We start from the raw sequence: 18026 nt of genomic DNA, 5'->3' as shown, positions 1-18026 counted from the left end.
GATTGAGGTACTATTACTTTAACTAGCCTTCTCTCCATTCTCCTTTAGTTAGCTAATTTAGTTTATTATGTTTAGCAGATTATTTGGTTCTCAGCATTGCTTATTTATTATTTTGTTACAGCTATCGGTCAGGCTAAATGTCATCCAGCCTGTCTTCTGCAAAATTACTATTAATAAGCTACTTAATTTCTATTTTATTATATTATTTTATTTAATACCTAACTTATGGTCCTTTTCGACATCTTTCAGTCCTAGTTATACAGGCAGATGACAACAGAAACTGATGGCTCTGCCAGCCATGGGTTATGTATTTTGTAGGGATTTAGCCGTCGACAAAGTCCCTTGCAAAGTATCTTTTCCCATGGTCGGCTAATTATGTATATTTTTATTGAATTTAATATTTATGTTTAACCATTGTTGCCTAGGGTCCGGTTTGTTCTTGGATTGCTTCGGGTATTTTAAACTACAGGACGGCTTCTACATTTTTACAATTTAACATTATTTCATTCCTGCATATATATATATATATATATATATATATATATATAAAAAAAACCCTTGGTCATTATAAATCCAAATATTGGAATATTTGGATTTGCAATGGAAAACAGATAACATTTGCAATGGAAAGGTAACACATAAGATAGTGAGTGATAAAATTGTTATTTTATATTACTTCTTTTACCCATTCAAGCTTGAACAAAAGAATCACACATTCAAGAAAGACAACTACCACCTCACAACCACTAGCAGAAAGAGCAGTCTGAATTTAGACTTTATGACAGAAACTTCTTTTGTTTAAAATCGACTTCAACAATTGTGCTGCAATTAGTAACAGTTGCATTTTGTTATAAAATTAATAATTCTTCTTTCATAACAGTATATTAAACTAATATGCATAACACTTAATTTTTTATATAATTTATATACTTATATTCACCTACATTAATGTTTATATAAAAGGCTTATATCAAATAAAGAAATGAGTAAAATCAAATTAAAAAAAAATATATTAGTAACAACAGCAAACATTTGTATACAAAGTATTTACCACTGGAAAATGTTACCATAAAAAAAAAAAAAAAAAAAAATGCAGCATTTTAACAAACCTAATAAATAATATTAGATGCTTAACTTATAAAATCTCTGGATGCTATTCTTCAATGTTTTCTTCATTTCAGAATATCAACATCAGATGTAGAAGTAAATGAATACATTAGAGAAATAAAAAACTGAAACAAAATATAACAATAAAACAAAACGATAAAAACTGTCTTAATATTAATAAAGACAGAAAAATACTGTAGAAAATAAAAAAAAAAAACAAAAATGGAATAAAAAAGAAAATCTCAGGCATTTAATAAATTCTCTGGTCAAAATAACAATATACAAAATTTACTTTACCACCAAGGTACGTAAAACAGGATGCATTTTGTATATGTAAATCAGAAAGTTTATCATGGCTTAACTTCTCAAAATTATAAAACTTTTGATAAGCTGGTAATGCTTACTTCCTGTAAATATTTCATATAACTAAAAAAAAAAAAATAATAAATTCGATAATATAAATAGAAATTGTGTTTTAACTAATACTAACAATTAAGTGAGGGCTTTATGCCCATTTTTTTTCTTTTCTTTTTAGTTTTTAAATGATAAAGAAAATTTCATATACATAAAATTACATGTAAAACATATTTGGAAAACATAAGAAAAATGAAAGCTTGACATACTAATACACTACCAAAAGGTATACATTGCATAAAATGTTAATTGTAGGCTGAACATAAATTTCATGACTTAAAATATAGAATCTTTTTTTTTTTCCTTGGTGGAAAATTTCATAATCACGTGACTTTAGATCTAAATTTGAGATATATAAAGAAAGAAAAAAATACAACAAATTAAATAATTAAAAACACCAGATATACCTGGTATTACACATCAAACAATTTCTTTTGATAAGTAATAAGCAGTTCAATCACTTCACTCTCAGCAAACCACGATGCCATTTGATCTTTTGGCACTCCAAAATCAGGACATCGAAGCAGTGTGGGACAAAACACCGTACTTAAATTATGGGCTGTCATTCGATTTTTTTTATGGCTCTCAGCAACCCTTAAAAAAATGCAAAAAAAATCAAGAATTCAGAATAAAACATGCATTTCAATGTACAAAACAGTTTGAATACAATATTGTTAAACTACCACTTCAGTAATACAAATGGATACTGTAACGCCTACATTACATGTTTTCAAATGGTAAGGCTGCCATTGCGACAGACCTACTACTTCTATTAGCATTATAAAAATTAAAAATACATTTATCCAATACTATTAGTATTAGTAGTGGTACATGCAAGAAACCAAACTTATAAAGCATCAGCCAAAAAAAAAAAAAAAAAAAAAAAACCTTTCCCATTTCACCTATCCACTTCCTTCTAAAAGATTATCTAGTTCTTTAATTTATTTAAGCTATCAACTTCCACAATAACAGATAGAAGTTTATTCCACAATCAACCACTCAGTAGCTAAATGCAAATTTCTGCACATCTATTCTGCAGCAGACTTTCCTCAATATGAATTTATATCCCCTTAGGTGAGTAATCTGAGCAAGAGGAAGAATCACATCAGCACTGAGCTAGCTCAAACCATTCAAGACCTTATACACTTCAATCAGATCACCTTGCAGGTGCCTAGTTTCCAGATGATACAATATGCAGAACGTCAAGCCTTTCTTGGTAAGAGAACCCCTTTGTTCCCCCACCAATCTCGCTGCCCTTCTCTGTACTCATTTCAGCAGCTCTACATCCCCTCCCTTAAAATGAGACCACCAGACCTTCAAGGAGTGGCCTGACCATTGCCTTATACAAAGGGATAATCACCTCTTTATCCCCGATAGCAAAATTCCTGTATATCATTGACAAAACCCCACAAGCTATCCTTGCAGCCTGTCTGCATAACTGAGAAAACTTCATATCTGACTGCACAATTACCCCCAAGTCATTTTCATTCTCCACTACCCTGAGTGTAGTACCACACAGTTGATATGTTACTCTGGAGTTATTGCTACCCACATGCAGTAATTTACATTTGTCAATGTTAAGCTTCAGTTGCCACTTCTCAGCCCATCTGCCTAACTTTTCTAGATCCTGTTGCAGTAGCACATACTGTCATTAACAACCCTGCCAACCTTTGTATCATCTGCAGAGTTGAACATTAAGCCTGATATACCTTCATCAATTTCATTGATAAATACAAAAAAAAAAAAAAAAAAACAATGGTTTCAACACCAAACCCTGGGTGTTGGAACCATTGTTTTTTTTTTTTGATGGGCAAGTTGCTGCTATAGATAAAGGGAGGGCTGAGTGGGGAACCCCCTCGCTCAACCCTCCCTTTATCTATAGCAGTAACTTGCCCTTAATTCCACACTGCTCTAATCTGTATAGCAGTCTATTATGTGCAACAGTATGAAAAGCTTTTCTGAAATCCAAGTAATATGATAACAAAATTAATTTTTTCATCCAGGTCCTTTGAGATCACATCATAGTATCCAATCAAATTTATCAGACAAGATTTCCCCTTAACAAACACATGCTGTGCTTGAACTATAACTGCAGTATTGTCTATATGATTCTGCAATGCTTCTTTAACCAGTGACTCCATTATATTCCCAAAAACAGAAGTTAAACTAAAAGGTCTGTAATTACTTGTGTCACCCTTTGATCCCCATTGTGAACTGGGGATATGTTCACACTTCTCTAGTTCGTGGGGACCTCCCCTGAATCTAGGGATGAATTCAAGCTCCCATAATTGTGGCTAAGGATTTGCTTACTTCCTTTGCTGCCTTTCTTAATACAATTGAACAGATTTAGATCCCATCCACCACAGGTGCCTTTCTTATATTTAACTTCAACAATTTCTCTTCCACTTTCCTCTGATATTACAAAATCATTTAATTCCCTGTTAGAGTCTGATAAACTTCTGGTCTCCACTTACCTTCAGAATTCCTCAAGTGTGAATACAGATGCAAAATGCTCATTTAGTTTGTCAGCTACCCGAGCAGGATCATCAACAGTCAAGCCATCGATATCAAGTGTACCAATCTGATTCATCCCCTTCCTTCCAAAATTTACATATGTAAAGTCTTTGCTGTTTTTCTTTGCATCCTTTGCCAAAGATTTCTCATAATCTGCCTTTGCTTGCCTAACCTTCTTTGTGACTTTATTACAGACTTGCTTATAGTATCTACCATACGCTTCTGTGTTACCTGATAATTTATGTATCCCATGCATTTTTCTTCTCTACCACAAGTCTCATTAGTTCATCTGACATCCACTTAGGCCTAAACTTTGAACAGTATTTCTTAGATGGTATGTAAAGCCTAGAAGCTTTATAGATTAATTCCTTGTATGCTTCCCATTTAGAATTTTCTGTTGGTAACACCTTCAGTTGGTCCCATTGCTTAGAATTTAAAAACTGTCTGAGATCACCATAGTCATCTTTACGATAGCAGAAACCCTTCCCTTTACCACTAATGGTAATCAGTACACTGTGATCACTGCCACCTAGTGGTTCCTTTATCTGCCGATTCTTAATGAAGAATCACTGCTGATAATCAGATCAAGAGTATCATTTTTTCTAGATGCCTCTCTAACATGCTGCCATAGAAAACAGTCATCTAGCAAATTAACACATGTCTTGCTAGTGTGTGAACGGCCGACCCACAAGTTCAAGTCAATATCCAGAAAGTTTAAATCTCCCATTATCATTATAAGACATTCTGATTTACTGGCCCACTCTATTTCTCTGCACAATTGTTCATTGTACTCATCAGAGTCATTAGGCCTATAACACACTCCTACTCTCATTTTCCCTTTCCCAGTGTTTATGTCACACCAAACTGACTCAACATTGCACTGTCCACCTATGTCAACTGGATGCACTTCCTTAGATTTCGTGTTTCTTGACTAACAGCATAACCTCTCCTCCTTTCCTATCCTGTCTGTCCTTTCTGTACTCTCCAAATTCCAATTCTGCACTGCTTATATCTGTATGGCACCATGACTCTGATATCTCACAATATCTGCCTTTGAAGTCTTGATCAGCACTTCAAATTCATCAAATTTGTTTACTATACTTCTAGCATCGGTGTTCATGCAAGTATACATGCACCTATTTTTACTCTTCGTTACCCTAACACAGTCCATGTGTTTGCTTGCTCCCTGATGACTCCCAGCAGCTCTTGAAATCCCCACAGCTTGCTCTCTAGACTGCTGCTTTACAATAGAAGCAGTGCAAGAATCACTTTTGCCTCTGCCTGTGGCTACTGTTAATTTTTTAGTTTATGAATCCCCCAAGCTAGCAGTTTTCCAATCACAACCACTCTGATATCTCACAATATCTGCCTTTGATGTTTTTACTAGCACCTCAGATTCACCAAATTTATTTACTATACTTCTAGTATTGGTGTACATGCAACTGTTCTTATTCTCAGCTACCTAACACAGCCCATGTATTTACTTGTTCCACAATGACTCCCAGCACCTTGTTTTCCAGGCTGCTCCTTGTTTCAAAAGAAGCAGTGCAAGAATCACTTTCAACTCCGCCCACAGCTATTGTTGATCTATTAGTCTGTGTATCCCTTCAGGGCCGACCGGGCTAACCAGATGGGTAAAGTGCCTGCTTGGTAAGACAAAGGTCGCGGGTTCGAATCCCGCCTCGGGCTTGGATCAGAGTAAAATGCAAAAACTTTGGGAGGTGCATTATGGCCACAGAAGCCGATGCGCCAAAAATTAACAAAAAAAAAAAAAAAAAATCCCTTCAGGCTAGCAGTTTTCCGACCCACCTACCACTGCCTTGATAGCATCAGCAAATATTCTTGCACCTTTTCTATTTAAGTATATCCCATCCATATAGAAGCAGTCTCTCCTGTTAACAAGCACAGACCATGCTGAAAAAATCTACACCATGAGCTTTGCACAATCTCTCCAGGGCAAAATTGATTGACAAGACACATCATATACTACCTCTTCCTATCGTGTCTGGGCAGAAGTGCAGACATTTTCAAATTAAACCCATAGGGTTAAATTAGAAAAAAAAATTGTAATAATAAAATTAACACTATGGGAAAATACAGGACAAAAACACAAAAAGATATAGGAATATGGAGACATAGGGCCCAGAAGTCAACAGGCAGATACTGTACCTAAACTAATATTATATTGCACAAATTAGGATCAAAACTTGAAAAATTCGAAGGTATTACACACAAGAAATATAGGAAAAAAATAGACAGTAGAAGCACTTTTAAGACATATCAACATATCTAACTTGCTATTTTTTTAACACACTGACTACTTTAGGGCACCAGTTTATTTAGCTCATATAGTCTTTCTTTCTTATCAAAACTAAAGAACTAAAATGGTCTTGGGCAGGACACATAGCTCGAAGACATGATGACAGATGGACTAAGAAAATAACAGAATGGTATCCAAGAGGAGCTAGAAGAAAACCTGGAAGACAAAGGCGGAGATGGATAGATGAAATTCATGAGTTTGTGGGTAGTAAATGGATGTCCAGTGCTCAAAACAGAAGCAACTGGAAAGTTGCTGGAGAGGCCTTCATCCTGCAGTGGATTGAAAATGGCTGATGATGATGATGAGTCTTTCTTATGTATTAGTGAAATTTCTCAAGTAAGAAACTAGAAGGTATTATATACAAGAAATACAGGGAAAAAAGGACAGTAAAAGCACATATCATCATGCCTAACTTTTTTTGTTTTAAACACATTGACTATTTTAGTTATATTGCACTAGTTTATTTAGTTCACATAGTCTTCCTTGTGTATTAGTGAAACTTCTAAAGTTTGCCATTGTTCCAAAAAAGTTAACCAACTTACAAACCAAAAAGTTAACCAACTTTCCATTTTTATGGTCTACACCGACTATATACTTAACTATTGCACTGCATTACTTTAGCTGAAGCATACTGAAGCACTTTATCTTGTTTTTTTTTTACTCTGTGACTACTGGATTTAAAGTACTATTTAACTAGTAGTCGGCATGATACCATATTACTGAACTAAGACTAAATCCATCATTTATGGCTTTGTGTTACACAAAACAGAGCATCTTTTGAGTTTGAGGAAGACTAACATGTTTAACATGCATTGTGACCTGTATCATCATCACTATCACTACATAACTGGTTTAGGCATGGTTCTTCAAATTTTGTGAAAAATTTATTCATGAACCTTGCAAAGAATGCAAGGTTCATTCTTATATCTGCCATAGGCTTCTGTGTCACCTATATTAATATAGATGGGCTGAAATGCGAGTTTGAAGGCAGCACACAGAGGTTAATATAAATGAATAAGGGGGGCACTTCCATCTATGTGTTGGCATGTTTACTTTAATAGTGAGAGAATGATGATACAGTATCTAATATCCAAATTCAGGTATTGGTACAAACAAATAAACTAAAAGGTAACTATCCCTTTCACTTTATAATAGCACCGGTCTCCCATTGCAACAATAAACATCCACATTTATTTGAGGGTGCTTTCTTTTGTTCACTTGTTGTTTGTTTGTTGTTTATTTGGTTTTTAGGAGCATTAGCAACTAAGGCCATATTGCTCCGGGATATGCGGTGGTCATTCCCTGACCTTTCCGCATCCTCCGTATTTGGTGGTGACGGGCTCGAACCCCGGTCTAATCAAGAAGCGTGTGCTACGCACTGCTGCTCCTTCCCACCTGGCTACGGAGGCGCCTTTGTTCACTTGTATAGCACTCTTAAAATATGCAGTCACATAAAAGTAGGCAAATGCACAGTGAAATTCACTTACTTATAGAAATGAGCTATTAAATTACTTACCTATATAAATGAGCTATTAAATATTTCAAGGTTTGGTAATGAGCTGGCGGTAGTCTCTGAAGCGCTTCTCTTAGTGTTTCCAACTTTTCGCCAAGAGTAGTTTTCTCTATTACAATATTAAAAAATAGAATTTAATAAACGTACATATAATTTACTAAATAATACAGGGATTACCTTAGTCTCTTTATAGGAAGGCTTCTTATCCAACTCTCCTAGTCCATCACGTAAAAGAATTAAAACAATGATAAAATTTGGTCCTTGAGGTTATCACAGACATTCTCTCAGATTTGCCAGACAAGCTGCACTTGCTACCTGCGAGTCTAAAACGCTGATGGAACTGATATTCGGGTGTCACTCAAGTCAAGTGGACCCAATTTCGACGAAGTCCAGACGGTTTGTGACAGCCAAATCTTCTGCTCGCACCTTCACAATGGTGGGACTGTTAGTAATCCTGGGTATAACATCCATGCACAAGTACATGGTGGGTGACCACCCAGGTGTGAACCAACATAAGCAGAGGTCGAGGTGTGGCGCCCACACCACATGGAGGAATGCCGTCCTCTACGTTACCAGGCAGTACTAGGTGGTAGATGACTCTCATCAACCGGTGCAATACCACCACTTTGCTTATTGGAGGCTTGAAGTGGTGGAACCCATGGTTAGTCTCTAGAGCTAAGTTCCAGTCAACCATTCTCTATCTCTTCCATCATGCAGTATGATTGATGATTTTTGAGGTTATGATGAACATTGTGGCGAGATCCAATATTCCTTACATTTCGAGGGTACAGCTCTAAAACGGTGTTCGCAGGCCGGCTGCTAGTTAGTACACCGGAACAGCTAGTGTATAATCTTGTTACCTCTACTCTGCCAGATAGTGACTGGAGGGAGTCCGAGCAGTGTGTATGCGGGGAGCATTGTCAAGGCCACATTATGTCAAGGATCTGGGTATATTCTTACCACATGTATGCCATATTCAAAAATTTCATTACTTCATACAGCATGTCCCACCCACTTTTTCTTACTATTGAATACACCATGAATTGTCAAACTAATAGAGCAAGCTTATCTGCGAAAAGATCTAAACCTCCCAAGCACTTCCTAATTCATTTCACAAATATACATGGTCTCAATTCTAATCTCAACGATGTCCATTTCCACTTGCAGTCTGCCAAACCCCATGTACTTTCTCTGAGAGAATCTTAGTTATCAGTCGATTCAACTACTGCTCATCTCAGATGCCCAAATTATTTGCTTTATGATTCCTTTCGCCTCAAATGTGGTACTTGTGCATATGTCCATTCTGATATCCCTGTCAGAGACTTGGCAATTTGGAATCTCCTTTCTTTGATCTTCTCTGGCTTAAAATCTCTCTATCTCATTCTGTCAAATTCATCTGTTGTCTCTATCGTTCTCCCAACTCCATTAATCACTTGGAGCTCACCGACTTTCTCTCTTTGCAATTTGACTTTGTCCAGTCCAACTTTCCTAACAGTGAGGTAATTTTCCTTGGTGATTTTAATGTTCACAACTCCAGCTGGCTTCCATTTTCTAGTCACAACGACCCAGCTGGTCAAGATGCTGAGGCTTTTGCAATTACTAATGACCTTGCACAGATTGTTCATTTACCTACAAGAATACCGGATAATCCTAACCATACAGCCAATACACTTGATCTTTTTCTCACAAACAACCCTTCTAAGTACACTGTCGAAGTGAGAGGTCCTTTAGGCACCTCAGATCACAACTTGGTGATTGTCTCTTCTCCAATGGAACCTTTATCTCATGGCTATTTCCAACCTCATGTAGTTTGGCATTACAAGAATGCAAAATGGGATAACCTGTGAGACTTCTTTTCTTTGGTCAGATTACTGTTTCAAAACTTCTAATGTCAACATTTGCTCAGATCGTGTCAGTGAAATTTTTCTTGTAGGAATGGAATCCTTTATCCCACACTCCACTTTAAAATCTCGTCCTTTATCTAAACCTTGGTTTTCAAATAAATGTGCTAAGACTGTTCAAGAGAAGAATGTAGCATATCGTAATTGGCTTGTTTCTAATTCTCCAGTTTCATTTTCTACCTACACCAAAGCTCGCAACAATTGTAAAGCAGTTATTAATCAGTCCAAACTAGAGTTTGAACAGGATAAGAGTAGAAAACTCGCTTCTTACCCTAATGGTAGCTAAGTATTCTGGTCTCTTGCCAAAGCTATTGGCCGCAAATTTTGCCCATCTCTGCTCCCACCTCTGTCCAAACCAGATGGTTCTGTTGCCACTTCAGCCAAGGATAAAGCTAACCTGCTAGCATCCCATTTTTCTTCCAACTCATGTATTAATGATCTTGGTAAAAAACCTCCCACCATTCCTAACATGCTCCATTCAATGCCTCCTGTGGTCTTCTCAAAAGGATGTCAGAAGGATTTTTACGAATCTTGATGCTAAGAAAGCTCCAGGTCCCGATGGTATTTCTCCACTTGTTCTCAAAACCTGTGCTCCTGAACTTACTGCTATTCTTTGCCGCCTTTTTTCACTTTTTATTCCAAAGGTGTTTTTCCTTCTGCTTGGAAATTTTCTCATATCCAGCCAGTTCCTAAAAAGGGTGACAAATCCCTCCCATCCAATTATCGTCCCATTGCAATTACTTCTACTTTTCTAAAGTAATGGAGAAATCAATTAACCGCCAACCCTCAAACTATCTAGAAACTTTCCGTCTGATGAACGATCGCCAGTATGGATTCCGTCAGTGTCAATCCACTGGTGATATTCTGGCTTATGTTACCCATTTATGGACTAATTCAATGCAAAGGTTCGGTGAAACACAAGTAGTTGCTCTTGACATCTCAAAGGCTTTCGATTGTGTTTGGCATAAAGGTCTTCTAAACAAGCTTCCATCTTATGGTTTGCCAACTGTTTTTAGTAATTGGTTATCCAGTTTTCTCTGTGATCGCCCACTGAGGGTGGTGGTAGATGGCTCTCTGTCTTCAAATTTCTCCACTAATGCCGGTGTCCCCCAAGGATCAGTTCTTTCCCCCACTCTTTTCCACTTGTATATTAATAACCTTCTTCCATTGACTGGAAATCTTATCCATAGTTTTGCCGATGATAGCACATTGCATTCTAATTTCCATTTTGAGAAACCTTGTCCTGTTCAATCAGCCTCAATTTCTCGAAAATCTGCTACCAATTGCTTAAATGCCGATCTTCAGGTAATTCTCCAGTGGGGCAAAGACAACTTAGTTGATTTCAACCCTTCTAAAACTCAGTCTTGTATTATATCTCTCAAAAAGGATTCTTCTGTTCCTATGCTTATATTTAGTGACATTCCGATTTCTAGGAAAAATGATATATCTCTTTTGGAGATTACCCCGACTTCTAATCTCTCTTGGCACAAGCACATTAAAAATATTGCTTCCTCCGCATCTAAAAAACTTGGTTTTCTCTTTCGCTCTCGGCGTTACTTTTCTTCCAAACAGGTGCTCAATCTGTATAAATTGCAAATCCGCCCTACCATGGAATATTGTTCCCACATCTGGGGTAGTGTCCCCAAAACCTCTCTCAGGCTTCTTGATTCCATTCAGAAGAGGGTAGTTAGGTTAATTAATGATTCATCATTAATGAATGATGAATTGATGTGACATAAGCACTGTAAAAGCAAAAATAAGAGTAGGAGTGTGTTACAGGCCTAATGACTTGAATGAGTACAATGAACAATTTTACAGAGAAATAGAGTGGGCTAGTAAATCGGAATGTCTTATAATGGGGGATTTTAACTTCCCAGATATTGACTGGAACTTGTGGATTGGGCACTCACACACTAGTCAGACTTTTGTGGATTTATTGGATGATTGTTTTCTGCAGCAGCATGTTCGAGAGGCAACCAGAGAAAGTAATACTCTTGATCTGATTATCAGCAGTGATCATTCATGTATTAGGAATTTACAGATAAAAGAACCACTAGGTGGCAGTGATCACAGTGCACTGACGTGGGATTTACTTAAAGATTTAATTACCATCAGGGGTAAAGGAAAGAGTTTTTGCTTCTGTAAATGTGAGTACAGTGGTCTCCGACAGTTTTTAAATTCTGTACAGTGGGTTCAACTGACGATGTTAGCAACAGTAAATTCTAAGTGGGAAGCATTCAAGGAATTAATCGTGGAAGCTATAAAAGTTTCATACCTATTAAGAAATATTGTTCAAGGTTTAGGCCTAAATGGTTGTCAAATGAACTAATAAGACTCGTAACAGAGAAGAAAAATGCATGGGATGCATATAAATTATCAAGCGACTCAGAAGCCTATGGCAGATATAAGTTAATCTGTAATCAGGTGACAAAGGAGGTTCGGCAGGCGAAGGCAGATTACGAGAAATCCTTGGCAAAAGATGTTAGAAAAACAGCAAGGATTTCTTTACTTATATAAACTCTAAAAGGAAGGGGATGAATCTGATTGGTCCACTTGACATCGATGGTTCGACTGTTGATGATCCTGCTCAGATAGCAAACAAACTGAATGAGTATTTTGCATCTACATTCACACGTGAGGAATTATTAAGGTTTGAAAATGGCAGAAGGTTATCAAATTGTAGCAGGATGCTTAATGATTTTGTAATAACTGAGAGCAAAGTGGAAGAGAAATTGTTGAAGTTAAACGTAAGAAAAGCACCTGGGGTGGATGGGATCTATCCAGTTATATTAAAGGAGGCGGCAAAGCAACTAAGCAAACCCTTGGCCATAATTATGAGAGCGTCCTTGGACTTAGGGGAGGTTCCCACGGACTGGAGATGTGCAAATGTATCCCCAATTCACAAACGGGGATCGAAGGGTGACACAAGTAATTACAGACTAGTTAGTTTAACTTCTGTTCCGGGTAAAATAATGGAGTCACTGGTTAAAGATGCTTTGCAGGATCATTTAGACAAGACTGCAGCAATAATTCAGACACAGCATGGGTTTGTTAAGGGAAAGTCTTGTCTGACAAATTTGATAGGATATTATGATGTGGTTACAAAGGAACTGGAGGCAAAAAACAATTTTGATATCATATATTTAGATTTCAGGAAAGCTTTTGACACTGTTGCGCATGGAAGACTATTGTACAAATTGGAGCAGAATGGTATTAAGGGTAAGTTGCTACAATGGATAAAAGGATGGTTAAGTGGGAGAAGACAGAGGGTGGTAATCAATGGGTGCTGCTCTTCTTGGACTAATGTTATTAGTGGAGTCCCACAGGGTTCGGTGTTGGGTCCACTGTTGTTTTGTATATTTATCAATGATATTGATGAAGGTATATCAGACTTAGTGTCGAAGTTTGCAGATGATACAAAGGTTGGCAGGGTTGTTAATGACAGTAATGGCAGTGTGCTACTGCAACAGGATCTAGATAATTTGGGCAGATGGGCTAAGAAGTGGCAACTGAAGTTTAACCTTGAGAAATGTAAAGTACTGCATATGGGTAGAAGTAACCCCAGAGAAACGTACCAACTGTGTGGTACTACACTTAAGGTGGTAGAAAATGAAAAAGACCTGGGAGTAATTGTGCAGTCAGATATGAATTTTTCTGAGCAATGCAGACAGGCTGCCAGGGCAGGTCATGGGGTTTTGTCAATGATATATAGGAATTTTGCTAGCAGGGAAAAGGAGGTGATTATCCCTCTGTATAAGGCAATGGTCAGGCCACACCTTGAGTACTGCATACAGGTCTGGAGGCCTCATTTTAGGAAGGATGTAGATTTACTTGAGCGTGTACAGAGAAGGGCAACAAGATTGGTGAGGGGAATGAAGGGATCGTCTTACCAAGAGAGGCTTAAGTTCTGCAAATTGCAGTGGCTGGAGACTAGGCACATGCGCGGTGATCTGATTGAGGTATATAAGGCCTTGAATGGGTTGAGCACGCTGAATTCTGATGGGATTCTTCCACTTGTTCAGATTACGAACCTAAGGGGGCATAAATTCAAATTAAGAAAAGACAGATGTAGAATAAATTTGCCTTTAGCCAGCGGGTGGTTAATTGCTGGAACAAACTTCCATCTGTCGTTGTGGAAGTTGATAGGTTGAATAAATTTAAGGAGGAACTGGACAGGCATTTGGAAGGAATGGTGTGATTTTTTTTTTTTTTTTTTTGTTGGCTGATGCTGCATAAGCTCATACATTTGCTTTCTTGCATCACATGCCACTACTACTACTACTACTACTACTATCTCTAACAGAGTCTCTCCACTCACTGTCTCATAGACGTACTATTTCTGCTGCATGCCTCTTCTACAGATACTTCCATGGGCACTGTTCTTCTGAATTGGCTTCTATAATTCCCGCTCTCTCTTTCAAAACGGTCCGAACACGTGCCACCACCAGCCAACATCAATTTACTGTCCAACTTCAAACTCACAGAACCAACTTTTCATCTTCCTCATTTATTCATTCAACTGCCGTTTTCTGGAACAACCTTCCTTCATTCGTATTTCCTGAAAATTACAGTCTACAGAAGTTCAAGTCCAATGTTAACAAATATCTTCTTTCGTCTTCTCAACCTCCAACCCAAGCACGGTACTAAGTACTATAGGTTCTAATACCTCTCGTGTTTGGGGTTTATATAAAAAAAAAAAGAAAAAAAATCGATAAAATTCATTTTAATGTGTTCCATACTGACAGTATGACAGCGATTTAATAACCCGGAAACACTGTAGAGACTCCAACCCGACTCCAAAAAATATTAACTGCAACACAACTATCAGCATATGAAAACATTTATCAAAATTTCAAATAGATTAAAAAAACGAATATGAAATAACGTTAAGACGGATTTCTTCCTCCATTCTTCACGTTATTTCATATTTGTTTTTAATCTGTTTGAAATTTTGACATATTCATATGCTCATAGTTGCTTCGCAGTTGATATTTTTTGGAGTCAGGTTGGGGTCTCAATGGTGATTCCGGGTTATTAAATCGCTGTCGTACTGTTGGTATGGAACACACTAAAATGAATTTTATCATTGTGTTTTAATTATTTTACATGATGGACTAGGAGAGTTGGAAAAGAAGCCTTCCTATAAAGAGACCAAGGTAATTCCTGTATTATTTATTAAAGGTTACAAAATATAGGAGATATTGAGCTTTTAATAGCTCTTATTAAACTAAATATAATTTACTGACATTCCATACAGTTTTAGAAATTTTTTTATCTAAAAAAACATAACGCACACACAAATGCACGCAGAATGGAAAGTGCAGGAACTAAGTGAAGATATAAGTAAATAAACAAGGGCAATAGTTAAACCAAGATAAAAAGAAGGAGATATGTGGAAGGAATATGTATATAAAATTATGAATATATTATATAAAAGGCAAATATAGCCAAGATTACAAGCCAATAAATAATAAATTTAGACTGGTGCCAACCTGTATAATGCTGAGACCAAAAGAGGTGAAATATCACAAAATGTGATCAACCAACTACAAAGGAAAAGAATAAATAAATGAAACAACAGAAATTAGAAAACATAGAAAAGAAAAAAATGCAGAAGGAATACATACGTAAAAATTTTGAATAATTTAAATGGTAGGCCAATGTAGCCAAGTTTAAGAGCCAATAAAGAAGCCAGCTGCATAAGAAAAACTGATAAAAAACAAACAAAATAGAAAAACAGGAAAAAGACAGCCACTGTATTCAATCTCGTCAGAGGGCCACTGGATGCAATTGTAGTGTAATCCTCCATAGCCGAGTGGTCAGAATCAGGGGTGCAGTAGCACACATTCTTTAAGTAAACTGGTGTTCAAGCCTGTGACTGCTAAATATGGTCGATCTGCCAACCTGCACTAAACCAGCATGGCAGATTATGGTCCATTTCATTCAACATGAAGTGTTGAGGAGGCTTCCATCCTGCAGTGGATTGATAATGACCGCAGTTTACCTTTTTACCTTTATACTTTTCAAACATAATAGTTGTAAAAAAAAAAAAAACCAAATATATATATATATATATTAGATTAGAGTGTAAATATAGGAAGACTGACAACATCAGTGTATTAACAATGGAAAAAATAAACAGGTACCTGTAAAATGAAAATTTTACAGGTATATAATGCTATAAAGCCAATGAATCAGTTAAAATTATTGGATCTATAACATTAAGTACTATATAGTGCGAGTTAGGGTTAAATTCGAAAGTGTCTGCAATTCTGCCCAGACGCGATAGGAGGGAGTATATGATGATATAATTGTCAATCAATTCGGTCCTGGAGAGATTGTGGCTCATGGGGTAGAATTTCTTTCAGCACAGTCTGTGCTTGCTAACAGGAGAAACTGCTTCTACAGGGACAAGATACGCTTAAATAGAAAGGTTGTTGTTCAGTTTAATGACATAAGGGCTACTAAGACCAAATTGTCTCTCTTCAGCATTAATTGACAAAAAGCGTATTGTTAGAGAGATTAATTTATATGCTTCTATACAAACCAATATGTTTTAGATATAATAAAAGTTCTTCAATATTTGATTCATTTCCTAAGATGCGAGATAAATCAGGTGATATATTCAATTTAGAGAGTGACTAAAAAGTGTTTGACCAGATGGTTGAATGTAAGGGACAATCAACCAGGAAATGACGGACTGTAAGTTGTGTCTGGCAGGATGAGCATTGTGGTGGGCTTTCACCCAATAATAGAAAGAGATGAGTATGGTGAGTGTGTCCAATTCTGAGTCTTGCCAGTACCACTTCCTCTCGTCTGTTTCTTCTGAAGCCAGACAGCCACAGCTTTGGATCTTCTTTTATCTGGTAAAGTTTATTGTTAGTGTCACTTTTCCAGGTCTGTGACCATTTATCGTAGCAGGCTTTGCGTATGACAGACTTAAAATCAGAGAAAGGAACCTGAGGATGTCGTGAGAGGCGGGTTGAGGATGTTTAGCAGCAAAGTCAGCACTTTCATTTCCGGGAATGCCTGAATGGCCAGGGATCCAGCAAAAACTGATTGACTGATTGGACACATTGCAAGCAAATAGCTGGGAATGAATCTGTTTCAATGTAGGGTGAGAAATGGAGGCATCCTTCCTTATGGCAGAGACAGCACTAAGAGAATCTGTGTAAATTATGGCAGATGAGATGGAAAGCTCAATTATCTTACTATGTGCTAACTTAATGGCATATAATTCAGCTGTGAAGACGCTGCAAGCAAGCGGTAGTGTGGCTGAACTTGTACATAAAGGAAAAACTGCCGCAGCACCTACCATACTCTCAGTTTTTGAACCATCTGTATAAATTTTACAGGCATGGTTGTTCATAGCATGAGCTGAATGTAACTGTCTGATATTGCAGGAAGGTATATTTTTCCCCCACTGGAGGAAGTATGTATCTTGAGAGACAGACACATATGTCCAAGGAGCAACAGGTGTAGTTGTGTCTTGGAAAATTTCATTTAAATTGACATTGCAAGTCTGAACAAGCTCTTTGATCCTGAGAGAGGTGGGTCTATTTTCATTTGGCTTGCTCTCATAGAAGGCATCCCAACGAGTATTATAGAGATACTCCCAACTTGGGTGTGATGGTAGACTCTGGATCTTAGCAGCATAGTGAAGCAGTAGTGTTTTTCTACGCAGGTGTAATGGGGGATCATGCGCTTCAATATATAGACTTTGGATCGGAGAAGTCCTGAAAGCTCCCAGTGCAGTCCTCAGAGCACTGTGATGGATCATATTAAGTAGTGCTCCTGGCAGAGTCATACACTGGACAACCAAAATCTAGTCGTGAACGGATTAAACTTCTATAAAGATGCAGCAAAGTACACCGATCAGCTCCCCATGACACAGATGAGACCGAACGAAGTATATTCAAATGCTTTAAACAAGAAGTTCTCAAATAAGTGATGTGAACTTGGAAATTTGGTTTGCGGTCTAATAGTAGTCCAAGAAATTTAACGGTATTAACAAGCGGGATTGGAGTATTGTTTATTTGTAGTTCAGGTTTGGGATGGAGAGCTCACTTCTTGAAAAAGTGAGTGACAGTGCATTTCTTTTCTGACAGTCTGTAACTGTTCCGTGAAGTCTAGGATTCTATTTTGGTTATGGCAAGTTGTAGCTGCCGTTCAATGGTATTCATACTTTGAGATTGACAGGAAATGGTCAGATCATCTGCATACATATAAGTTTGAACAGGTTTTGGGATATCTCGTG

At 37.2% G+C, this 18026-nt stretch overlaps 1 protein-coding gene across 1 annotated transcript in view; it reads right to left on the bottom strand.

The window, feature by feature from the left end:
- Positions 1 to 1934: 1934 nt before the first annotated feature.
- LOC150080289 (N-chimaerin-like) overlaps positions 1935 to 18026 on the bottom strand; it is a 147344-nt gene continuing 131252 nt past the window's right edge. The window contains exons 10-11 of the mRNA XM_090380679.1: positions 7872 to 7977; positions 1935 to 2115 (exon numbers count right to left, since the gene is read on the bottom strand). Of these exons, the coding sequence (XP_090236805.1) occupies positions 1935 to 2115; positions 7872 to 7977 (287 nt within the window). The remainder of the gene's footprint in view (positions 2116 to 7871; positions 7978 to 18026) is intronic.

This window comes from Mastigoproctus giganteus, chromosome 9 (genome assembly GCF_048544385.1).
Source record: "Mastigoproctus giganteus isolate SK-2022 chromosome 9, ASM4854438v1, whole genome shotgun sequence".
Lineage (NCBI taxonomy): Eukaryota > Metazoa > Arthropoda > Arachnida > Uropygi > Thelyphonidae > Mastigoproctus > Mastigoproctus giganteus.
The sequence above is the reverse complement of the archived record's forward strand: the minus strand, read 5'-3'. Positions and strand labels throughout refer to the sequence as shown.